Source organism: Idiotropiscis lumnitzeri, chromosome 15 (genome assembly GCF_059441095.1).
Source record: "Idiotropiscis lumnitzeri isolate Australia: NSW breed Sydney's pygmy pipehorse chromosome 15, RoL_Ilum_1.0, whole genome shotgun sequence".
Classification (NCBI taxonomy): Eukaryota; Metazoa; Chordata; class Actinopteri; order Syngnathiformes; family Syngnathidae; genus Idiotropiscis; species Idiotropiscis lumnitzeri.
In genome coordinates, this window is record NC_142405.1 from 121,945 (window position 1) to 134,113 (window position 12,169).

The window sequence follows — 12,169 nt, forward strand, 5'->3', positions numbered from 1 at the left end:
TTGTTAATGATGAGGCATTAACGCCGCTCTCGGTATCATCAAGTTAGCGACTTTTTACAGCATGTTTTTTGTATTTTCAAAATAAGAGAGCTTTCGCGTCTGGGCATCAAACCTGGGCACATATTTCCTCTCGTGTGAGTTGTTTTATTCTGAAAGCAAAAGTCCCTCGTGTGGTACTTTGCCAAAAAGACGAAGACTCGTCTTGCGTAGAACAATGTCCGTCTTATTTCTCTGGCTTTGGCACCTTGGCACCGGTTGGGAGACGTGACACGAGGACGCGTTGGTTAGCTCCCTAATGTTTACTGGGGAGGGCGTGGGGGGCCGGGTCTCCGTCCCTTGTGTACTGCTTGTTTATTAATAGGCTGGGGGAGTTGTTTGACACTTTGACGCGCGGACGGGCAGCGGAATGTCCAAAGTGTTGGCGTCAATTGTTGCGAATCTGCTGCTGCTGTTTCATCACCTCGCCTCAAAGGAGACGCAACCCGAAGCTGAGCATTCACAAAGCCAATCCAGGTTGGTCGTCTTTATTCTTCGCCACCAACGCTGTGTTCCATCGCAACCAGAATCACTACTTATTGGAAAGTGATTTTTTAGGGGGAAACAATTTTAATCTTATTTTTATGACGAATCTGTGGCGTTATACCGCCAAATTACAAGACAGCGAAACAAAGCAAAGCAGACATATTTTGTTTTGTCTGCAGCATGACTAGCATTGTTATTATTTCAATGTGCTGAATCATCACACGGGACTGTTTGGCTCTTTCGGCCGAGGTGAGCCTCAAGTGATGATGAGCATCACCTAAGCGTCATGTGGGAGTGTGTCTTTGTCTTTCATGTCCTCACACTGCAAGTACCCAAAAGGTGTCACAACATTTCCAAAATGCATGCTAAGTAATCTGCCAAAAAGTGGGACAAAAGTAACGACGCACTTCATGTTTTCCTCATTTTTTAACGTTTCTTCCTTTGGTAGCATTTTGCCGTCATGACCTCCTTCCTTCCTTTCTTCTTTCCTGGCCTCCTTCCTTCCTTGGAGTTGCTTCTCATTCTTGCATCCTTACTATTGTCTGTCCTTTGCCAAAACTTGTTTTTTCCTCTCCATTCCACCCTTCCTTTCTTGCAAACTGCTGACCTGCTTTTTATTAATGCATCCTTAGATCCTTCCTACCTTTTGTTTAAACCCTGCCTTCCCCTCTTCCTTCGTTCCCTCCCGCCTGCCTTCCAAGCTTGCGTCCTTTCGCGTTTGCTTAAACCTACTTTTCTGCCCTCCTTTTTGTTTCTACCTTTTCTTCCATGCTTCATTCTTTCTTTCCCCCTTTGATGAGACCTGCTTTTCTGCCTTTCTTTCCGACCGCCTCCCTGCCTTTTTTCACCTCGGACCAGCTTTTTCTCCACCTTCATGCCTCCCTTCCTTGTTTCGTTCCTTCCTTCGTTCCTTCCTTCATTCCTTCCTTCCTTCTTTCTCTCCCTCTTTCCCTCTGTCACACCTGATTTTCTTTAGCTAATTCTCCAAGAAAGAGTACCAGTTGTTGTAAATAATAATGAAAAAAAATTAAATAAAAAGTTAACATTTTATGAGAAGAGAAACTTTTATCTTTGAATTAAATTGTTATTCTTCTTGGGGTGTTTATATGACTTACAGCATGTTTTTTTTTTCAATAAAAGAACTTTTGTTCTCACACTGTAGTCTATCTTTCAGAGAAACCGAGAATTAATCATTGTAAAATAACAACTTGACTAAAAACAATATTCTTTGACTTTCTCCATGTAATTTCCTTTTTCTTAAAAAGAAAAGCTTGATTTTTTTTTTAATCACACCTAAATTTTTCTTAACTTCATTTTGTGTATTACAATTGTGTATTACAATCCCCAACTCCGCAGAAGAATACTTATTCCTTTAAATTGATAAACACCAAAATTGGTCTTTAATGTTTGTAAAATAAATTTTTAGATCATAATATTTCAACTTTATTCTTGTAACTCAACAACGTTTTTCACATAATTTGCATAACTGTTCATTGTTATAGTATTCTGACCTTTTTTCTTGACAAAATGCAAATGTATTCATTTTTGCATTACCACTTTTCTCCAAACAATGTTTCGACTTATTTTGTGGTTTTCTAATCCCGGCGAGCGCTACCACTCTGGTGACAACATTGGACATAATTTAACAGTCCATTTGTCTTATTTTAATGGGGCAGATGCTCTTGTTTCCCCCTTATAAGTGGATTTGGATGACATTTGCCTGCATGGATGCCAGCTAATGAATTATCCGCCACCGTTTCTCTGAAAGTCACCTTGGAAACTGTTGAGCATTCATAGGAACATTGAAGTTTCCCTCCCTGTTCTTGCTCGCCTAGCCGACTTATTTCATCATCGAGTGCGTGTGCAGTGCATTTAAATGCATTTTAGGAGGCTGGTCGCCGGGGTATTGCAATAATGCTCACCGTTGCCTCCTTCCTGGTAACGAGAATAGTGGCCCAAGGAGGAGCCTGGTGGAGCCGTTTTGTTGGTGGAGATCCGCTCAGAAATGTTTTAATTAGTGCTGTCAAGTGATTAATTTTTTAAAACTAATTAATCACAAAAAATTCTATGATTAATCGCGATTAATCACATTTTTCAACTACAATTTTTTGCGAAGCTTGTAACAGATATTTACTTGAATAATATCTTTGAATTGATGCAAAATCACCAAATATGAAGTATATTTAATTCAAAGACTGTTCTAATAGCTTTCTTGGATTCTTGAATACAATCTAAATGGAGACATCTTTACGGGCATTTTTCTTCAAGAAATTTATCAAAAACGCCCACAGGCGCCACACTCCAGCAGTGTTGGTTTGCAAGGCCCAGTGTTAACTTGAACACGGTATTTCAGAGACTTGCTAAAAATGTACAGCTAATATTGGCAGAATATTTGCAAAGTATGCAAATTATTTTTAAGTAAATTAAACTGAGTTAATTGAATTAAACAATATATATATATATATATATATATATATATATATATATATATATACGGTGATAAATATCAGACAGTGCAACGCATGACAACAAAGCGAATGGCGGTCATCTTTGGAACAATCCCGTGATGGGATCTTTAAAGCGTCACACTTGCGCCAGGCCAGACGTCTAATTTCCCACCTGAGTGGCTGCTTGAAATTCATGCACTAGCCACGAATGATTTTGAATGTTGTCTCACTTCCTGATTGCCACTTTTGACTTTTGTTTTGTTTTTTTAGGTATGGGATCATTGCTGAGATCAGTGCTTCTTTTGCCTTCCAGGCTTCTCCAAAATGTGTTGAGCGTGCGCTTTCTTTCCCCTCTGCTATGCACGCCTTCTTCTCCTTTCTTTTTTACCTGTGTGGCCACACTCAGCGTTTTTTGTCTTCTGTGGGTGTGATCCGTCTCTCCTCCACCAGCAATCAGCGCTCATTTGTCCGCATCTTCCGGGTGATTCATAAAAATTAAGAAAAAAAATAAAGAAATGCTGTGACCTTCCCACTTTGTAAAAAAAAAAAAATCTTCTTTCTTCACTTCTTGGGAGTTGTGCATCAACATTGAGAGTCTAGATTTTATTTTCTTTTACAAGGTTAATAAGTGAAAATATTTTATTCGATCTGCTGACTTGCAGATCTCTGATTGGTGCTCATCTAGCAAATGGTGTGCTTAGCTCCATTTCAGTTAGCCTTTTTTGTTCCTACTGGATCGCTGTCAAGTGTCAACACACTTTTTGGACGATGATGTCATCACAGCGGTTTGCTTCTGTGAAGCATTCGTGGCTTTTTTGTCTGCTCAGCTGGCGCGCAGACTGTGATGTGCATGGAGCCAGTCGTCTGTTTGTGCCATTTTCATCAATGATAATGGAATACATTTTTTAGCGTATTCAATAAGCTACTGAATGTGATGTCGGGTGGCGTTGGGTTGATGTTTGTGTGCAATACTATTAAGATAAGGACGTGGTCCAAGTCGTGTTGTCCTGCACAGCACAAAACAAAATCATGCGGAGCGGCATCCAGTTATGTTCCTAATGCTCACTGGAAATGAGACGTCCTAATGGCCATTGAGTGATAGGTGCAGAAAGTGGAAGCCATTTTTGTGCAAGCAACGTTTTATGAGGAGGTGCCAGATGACTTTTTTTTTTCCAAGTAGACATCAGGAATGCAAGTCACAGCGTGACCTCTTGTTTTGTCCGCAGCCCGTGTGATGGTGTCGTATTCAGGTCATTTTTAACAAGCGTATCTCTCGTTTTCTCGCTCTCTCTGGCTCTGCCAAGTAGCCCACCTGTAGTACCCTTTCTTTTGTTGCCATGGAAATAGGCGGACTGTCTTGGTGTTTTTTTTAATTTTTGGGTGTCCTTGATTCGCTAAGGTTTATGTGTGCACAGGATGCCTAATCCTCAAGCATGCATCTCCTGTCTTTGGGGATTCCTGTAGTTGTTTTTTTTTTTTTTTTATCAAAAAAAATGTTCCCTTCCTCCTTGACATGCACGTGAGATATAAATCCTGCTCGCGATTTTTCACTTTCTGAGGCTGGTCAATGCGAGTGTTCCAGGACTCTGCAATGTCACACACTGAAATGGACTGCTAGCTGACGCTCACTTACTTCTTCTGTCCTGTTTTGTTGAAAGCACTTGTTCCTGCACCAAATCCAATATTGGCACTGATGTTGTCTCCGGGATGCCGCATCGCTGTATGAAAGGAGCATTTTCCGGCATTATTTTCATTCGATTTCTTTAAATGACACTGAGATAGACAATGAAATGTGTCCGTAATGTTCAGCAGTTTTGGGACTGGGATGTTCTAGCAGACACTGACGTTGTCGGCCACAAAATTATTGCAGGGTGCCATGTGGCAGTTGCAGCAATTTGCTGCTTCTTTCACACAACATTTTTGGACAAAATCAAGTGTGCCGTTTTCCACCGTTTGAGATGGTATCAGACGGGACAGGATTCCGCAATGTCGCGACTCAGCCAAGCCGTATCATGACAAAGACCAGACGATTTGGTCAAAATGTCATTTGAACCTCTCTTATGTCATTTAACGCTTCGACGTGTTTTTTTTTTTTTCACAGACGAGCCAGCGGCGAAGGTGGATGCGGACTCCGGGCATGACGACTCCAAACAAGGGAAACAAGGCCTTAAAGGTACAGCCGGCCTTTTGCCAAGCAGCATCAACTCTCTTGATGTGATTTTGCTCTTGGAAAGGAGCGTCAATCTTCTGGGAGAGTGCACGTCACAACGCAGGGCATTGCTTGCGGCCGTCTGTTTTCATCATACAGTCAATTGGAGCTCCTTCCTGCTCCCATGTCTAAGAATCATGGGAAATGTAGTCCTTTGAGCCTGATGCTGCGGATTAGACGCAACGCAAGCTGAGCGTGTCCTTATTTAACATTTAACAATTTAACATAAGATGCATCACAAAAATAATGCGCCTCTGTTTGAGAATATTTGAAAAACGCCCACCTCATTGATACTGCGCACCCAATGGTCTGAAAAAGATGCTCATTGTCATTGTAGCTCGCCATCATACTTTTAATTTCGCATGCAACTCCCTTCCTCCAATTAGACCACAATTTGGGAATCCCTCAATTGCAGCGTTTGCCGTTGTTATGTACAAGTCCTCACTCCCCCTCCCTTCCCCACCCCCCGCATTGACAAATTGCGGCGTGTGCCAGGTGAAGCGGGAGCCGGGCGAAAATGGCACCAGCCTGACGGATGACGAGCTGGTGAGCATGTCGGTGCGCGAGCTGAACCAGCACCTCCGCGGCCTGACCAAGGAGGAGATCGTGCAGCTAAAGCAGCGGCGACGTACGCTGAAGAACCGCGGCTACGCCGCCAGCTGCCGGGTGAAGCGCGTCACGCAGAAGGAGGAGCTGGAGAAGCAGAAAGTGGAGCTGCAGCGGGAGGTGGACAAGCTGGCCACGGAGAATGCCAGCATGAAGGTGGAGCTGGACGCGCTACGCTCCAAGTACGAGGCGCTGCAGAGCTTCGCCAGGACTGTGGCGCGCAACCCCGTCGCCTCGACCCGCGTGCCCCGGGCCTCGGTCATCGGGCCGCTTGTCCCCGGTAAAGTGGCCGCCACCAGCGTCATCACCATTGTCAAATCCAAATCACAGGCGAGGTCGTAGTCGCGGGCAATTTTGTTTTCGATGTTGGACCAAACTGGATCACTTTATTTGGCTGTTAGCACCAGTACAATCCTATAAAAAATGAAAGGCTTCTCCACATCGAGACGTGACCGGTTCAAACCTATACAATTGTTATTATGCACTGACTGACCTGAGTTTAATCAAAGAGACATGCATTTTTTTATTTCAAATAGTTCCTGAGTGTTTTAATAATAACGTGTGTAACATGTTTTAGTGGGATCAAGATCATAGCACACTTTACAGCACACGCCTTTGTGAGAGTGAGCGTTGCGACTATGTGAGCAGCTTCTACCCACATTTGCAGGATAACAATGATTGCTCATCATTTTCACTCACAGAGGCAGCACTTCACAAACTGCAATGCAGACATTTGTCAATTAGTGTGCAGGAATCCGTCGTCTTGATTGCGCAATCGAGGATGCTAAGCTCTGCTTGCCTTTTGCCTTTTCACATGAGAGCGTTTCGGGCGCTGGCATGAAAAACGGCCAATGTTCTCAGAGCCTAGCTTTCAAGTCACACGTCAGTGGCGGAGAAACTTATTCGGTCAACGTAGCCACACTGTTACATGTCATGACGTGGAAATTGAGAATGGCCGGCTCACAGACACATTTTTCTTTGAGAGTGGTGCCTTGAGATATGAGTGACTCGACTTATTGGCGATACGAGCGGTTCCACTTCGCAATATGGCAAATAGTTCAACAATTCATCAAAAAGAGACTCCAATCTATTTAAAAGTTAATTGTCAAACAATGCAAACAATTAAAAACGTAATTGGCAATGGCATTTCCATTCATTTCATTTGGAAAACAATTTCATGTATTTAGGTACGATCGTCAGGTCACACAACAAATTCAGCTTGTATCTCAAGGCATCCTTCTAAGTAGGTGGGGAACTATTTGTATACAAACAAATGATTAATTTTACGCAATATTTCCTCAAGAATCACAAGCGGCAATAAATGCGCTTCAATTCGAAAGCATTTAACAGAAGCAGTCGTTGCCGATATGACCGCTCAATGCAATAAGACGTGTATGCACTGAAAAGAAAAGAAAAGAAAAGGAATGTTTTGAGATATCTTGTTTTTGTTTAAAGGGCCATCAGATGTTTAAAAAAAAAAAGAAAAATCTCACACAAGCTTTACCGTTTTAATGGTTGAGATGTGGGGTTGTTTTGTCTTAATATGACAAACATGGAAAAGCCTCAGAAACATTGCAGCCACAAATCATTAGACTAATCGTGTAGTTGCCTAAGTTGTGTTTGGAAGTTTTTGAAAAATATTTAAAAAAAACAAACAAAAAAAAAAAAAACCTTCAAGTTGCCTTGATTTAACTTTTGCCGATGACTGAGAAAAAGAAAGCCAACGCTTTATTTTGGATTGATCTTGCCTTGTCACACTGCACTTAGCGATCTGCATTCAATGTGGATGCACGATGAGGGCTCCAGGAAGGAACAATTTGAAAACGATCCAATTGGTGATGTCAGAAGGCGCGTCCACGTGGAGAGCGTCAGGCGGAGCGCCAACAACTTCCTACTTGGCAGCTACTTCCAAATACGGTCAAGCTTACGCTGAGGCGCTGTAAACCTCATATGCCGCCGCGTGGCGAACTCCAAGAAAAGTAAGTGCAGTGTGAAAAGGCTCTTGGCAATGATGCTGTTAGGCTCACAAAATGATCGTCATCTAGAATAAAAAATGGCTCTTGGATGTTTCATTTAGTACCAGGATGGAATAGCTTACATTGTTTATAGAAATACGTGGAAAAAAAAAAAAAGCTTTGCCCCCCCACCCCACACACACATTTCTTTTTTGCAATTGTACCGAAAGTGGCTTACTATTCAAGTCTGATAAGTTTGTTTGTTTTTTGTTTTTTTTCTAGTGAGTCTTGGCGCGTGATGTGACATTTTTGGCAGTGTCGTTTACCGTATCGATGTCAATGGTGTGCTAATTTTGTAGCGCTCAACTTAGGTGGTCGGCGTGTTGTCGTGGCAACTGTGGCATCCTCTCGATTTTTCGCTCCAAAGTCACATCGAGATCAATTTTGCGGGATGCTGCTGGTCTTTGCTGGCCAATGAAAAATGTCTCTGCTCTTTTCACTGGACAGCATCCATTTATTCATTTATTTATTTTTCTTTTGGATGTTGACGTTTAATTTCCTGATTAGGGAGTCTCTTTGAGTCCAGCATAAGGTTGCAAAGGGATGCGTCCATCCCGCCAAGATCTTGGAAAGCTTAAATGAAAATTATTTGAGCTTTTAAGTTAAAAACAACCGAACTCTAATTGGGCAGTGATTCGTTTGCATACCACTAGAGGGAGCTTCACTTTGAGAATGACTGCAGTAGAGTATGTGGAAAATGTTACAATATGTTTTTGTCGTCGTCTAGTATTTTTGGTGCATTTGTTTGAACAAGCCAGGTTCCAGAGTTGCCACACCGCGCCGGTAACACCCGCCACAATGTTTTCTACTTGGATTTTTATGTTGCCAGATTTTTCATTTTTATTTTCATTTTTAATTTTAAAAAACGTATGATTATCAAAGACAACAAATAGCAGCACTTGTGCTTCTTTTTTACGCAACTTTTAAACACGAACAACTGTGCAATTATTTTTTTCTCCGTAAAGCACTTGTGTGTCAAAGCTTAATCAAAAGCGAGTCATACATTTTTTTATATTTTTTTCTGTATGTGCTGTAATAAAATACTGCAGTACTTTGTATCAGAACAGTGAATTGTAACTATTTATAAATTAAATTATTATTGTACCTTTTTGCAATCTGTAGATATGTCCCGTATTTATTGATATACAATGTGGATTTAAACGTGAAGCCTCTTTAGTTATTGATGTATATATTGTATGTTTGTTGATACAGCTTCCTTTATTTTCTATAAGATCAATAAAATGTTCGAGGGGAACAAAAACGTCTCCGCGTTGCTTTTGTCATACTTGGTGACCCACTTGGATTGCGGTCAGGCGGTGTTTTAGGATGGCGCCATCATTTTCCTTGGCATAATTTTTTCCTCCCTCCTTCGATGTTCCAAAAAAAGTCGTCGGGCGACCCACTTCGGCTAACCTCCGCGGACGCGTTTCTGGCAAGGAAAACGCGAGAGTCATGAAGGATGTCTAGGTGTGTGTCCTAGATTAGGTGCACTGGTGAGTTAGTCATCGCTGCGCCCCCTAATGGGGAGCTGTTGCAAGCATGCAAAAAAATTATTGTTGTTTGATAGCCTCTCGCATTTCCGCTTCGATTCCCACGCATGCGTAGAGGAGATCTGCAAGGGTCTTATTAAAATAGTCGTTAATAGGTTATATGATTTGTTCTGGGAAGCTAGAGGCTTCAGACGGGCTTTTTTCTGAGCGTTCTAAAAATATGTCAAACTGGATATTTATCTCCATCTGCTGGCAATAAAGTGTAACTGCTTTGGTCCAAGTTTTTTTTGTTCCAACCTTGTAACGGATTCAAGTTATTTTATTTTATCCGTTCTGTCTTTAAGCGCATTGAGATAATTATTGTTATTGTGCTATACATTACTTTTTGCATGTATGTATGTATATATATATATATATATATATGTATATGTATATATATGTATATGTATATATGTATATATATAAAGCGTTAACTCTGGAGATTAATCTAAAAAAATACCTCAGTTAAATATTTTAACTCAAGGTTTTATTGACTTTGAAAATACCTTGCATACTTTGCAAATATTGTACCATATTAGCTGTACATCTTAACCATATTATCTCAGAACGAAACACTGTGCTCAAGTTACCACCGGTCCTTGCAAAGCAACACTGCTGGAATGTGGTTCTTGTGGGTAGTTTTGAGACTTGTTTCCAGTAAAGATGACCCAGTTTAGATCGTATTCAAGGATCAAAGAGAGCTACGAGAACAGTCTTTGAATTAAAATATACTTCATATTTGGCGAATTTACATTAATTCCAAGATATTCAAGAAAAAATCTGGTACACGCTTCACAAAAAAAATTGTCGTTGAAAATTTTGATTCATCGCAATTAATTTCAGATTTTTTTGTGATTAATTAGTTTAAAAAATGAATCGCTTGACAGCACCAATAAATATTATGTAATATTTATTTATTTATGTATTTATTTATGTATATATATATATATATATATATATATATATATATATATATGTATGTGTGTGTGTGGGGGGGGGGTGCGTTGCGTGTGCGTGTGGGCGTGCGTGTAAGTGTGGGCGTGCGCGTGTATGTTTGTTTGTGTGTGTGTGTGTGTGTGTGTGCGTGTTTGTGTGTTTGTGCGAGTGTGGGGGTGTGCGCGTGTGTGTTTGTGCACGTGTGTGCGTGTGTGTGTGTTATCATCACCAATCGATGATGATGCTATTTTGATCGGCATCCATTTCAGCCAATGGCACGAGTCAGGACTTGACCAGAAACGAGTCAGGACTTGATGAGGTGACCTCATGAGGAGTAATCCATGCCGACTGAGCGCATGACAAATGAGGAGTCTTCTCAACCGAAAACGCCGAAAGAAAAATTCCTGAAATGAAGTGATTGGACGATTTGCGTGTTTTTCATCTCCTATGCCGACTTTCTCGGCGGTTTGACCGCGGCGGAGTCCAAAAAAATAATAAACAGCGTGGGATTATGATAATTGGCCCGCAGAGTGCGTTCAATTAATCAACTGCTCTGGTGAAAGCGTTAACATAACAAGCACAACAATAACTTTTAACAGATGGCAATCATTTGGCCAAATTAAAAAGCGAAATAAACACGACCTTGCGACAACACGAGCCCCTCTGCTAGTTTTACGCACTTTGGACATGGCTTCCAGAATTTTATGGCCAAGATGGCAGCAATCAAGCGTATTTTTAGGAGTGCCATGAGAAATTTTACAGAGGTTCTCATGTTGCTATCTTTTTAAAACGTCTCCTGAATGCTGACGGCTGTTCTTTTGGAATTGTGTGACCCAAAACATGGATGGACTCGTTAATTGAAACGCGAAGACACGGTTGCCTCGACTTTCAACACATTTGGTGATTTCTGCACTTAAAAATGTTGCTTAACAAGAACGCACGCGCCGACCACAAACGCAGAGGCGAACGTTCATGTAGGAGCCATATCGTGTTTTGTGGTTTTTCCTTTGTTGCGAAGCATGCTTGTGTGTTGTGCACGCTCCACTTTCACAGTGATTGGTGGTGTTTCTTCTTTTTAGTAGGTGTGCACACACCTGTGGGTAATGATTGTTTTGTTTGGATTGTGCGGTGGGGTGAGCACAGGGAAGAAACTTTTGCTTCACGTCAAAATCAGCGTAAATCATCAAGGAAAGCAACTTCATGTGTAATGGACTTGTGAGTGAAACAAACGTCCAACGTCGTCCAACTCGTGTGGCGAAGAGCGAGCTGATCAGTCCAAAAGAGCGACCTTGAATGGCAAATGAAGTAAGTGCCTGTCATTTTCCTACGCGATGAATGCGCCTCGAGATATGTTTCAACTTCTCTTGTCTTAGCCGGCCGTGGCCTCTTTTTAGTTGGACGCCACAACAGTTAGCGTCGAATTTGCAAATGACTTTTCTGAAATAAAAAAAACAAGGATGGATTTGCTCCTTAACCGTGGCTAAATGCACAGTAGACCACAAGTCGTACGCCAAAATGATTGCAGCTTCAGTTTAGTTGTATTTAAATTCTTACTGCGTTATTTTTTTAATTTAGGTTGAACAATAAGCACATTGTTTGTAAAATTACAAATATCTGTCTAACCCATCTAGCGAGCGAGCGCTCCATCTGTTGCTCAATACGCACACTGCAAGCTTAACTTGTCACGATGCGACTAAATCGTGTTCTTGTTGAAATTGTTACACTGAAGAAATGAGATTAATATGTTGATGTTATATTTATTAGCAAAAGGAATGAAATATAATATTCTCACATCTATATATCTACCCTTGGGCTAGGCTCAGATGTTCAACTCTAATGTTCAACTCAGGGAGGAAGTAGGGAAAATGTTCAAAGTATAGACACATCATTTGTGATGGAAAAATG

General features: G+C 41.2%; 1 protein-coding gene across 1 annotated transcript; it reads left to right on the top strand.

The window, feature by feature from the left end:
• The first annotated feature begins 442 nt into the window (after positions 1 to 442).
• On the top strand, positions 443 to 8,626 carry LOC148321984 (transcription factor MafG). Its single transcript, XM_088316958.1, has 3 exons — positions 443 to 513; positions 5,071 to 5,142; positions 5,674 to 8,626. The coding sequence occupies exons 2-3, from the start codon at positions 5,092 to 5,094 to the stop codon at positions 6,124 to 6,126; spliced, it is 504 nt and encodes a 167-aa protein (XP_088173084.1). The 5' UTR covers positions 443 to 513; positions 5,071 to 5,091; the 3' UTR covers positions 6,127 to 8,626.
• The last annotated feature ends 3,543 nt before the right edge of the window (positions 8,627 to 12,169 follow it).

Coding starts and splice junctions, on each gene's coding strand:
- LOC148321984 (XM_088316958.1), top strand. CDS start 5,092: ATGCGGACTCCGGGCATGACGACTCCAAACAAGGGAAACAAGGCCTTA. Junction 5,143..5,673: donor AGGGAAACAAGGCCTTAAAG/GTACAGCCGGCC, acceptor GGCGTGTGCCAG/GTGAAGCGGGAGCCGGGCGA.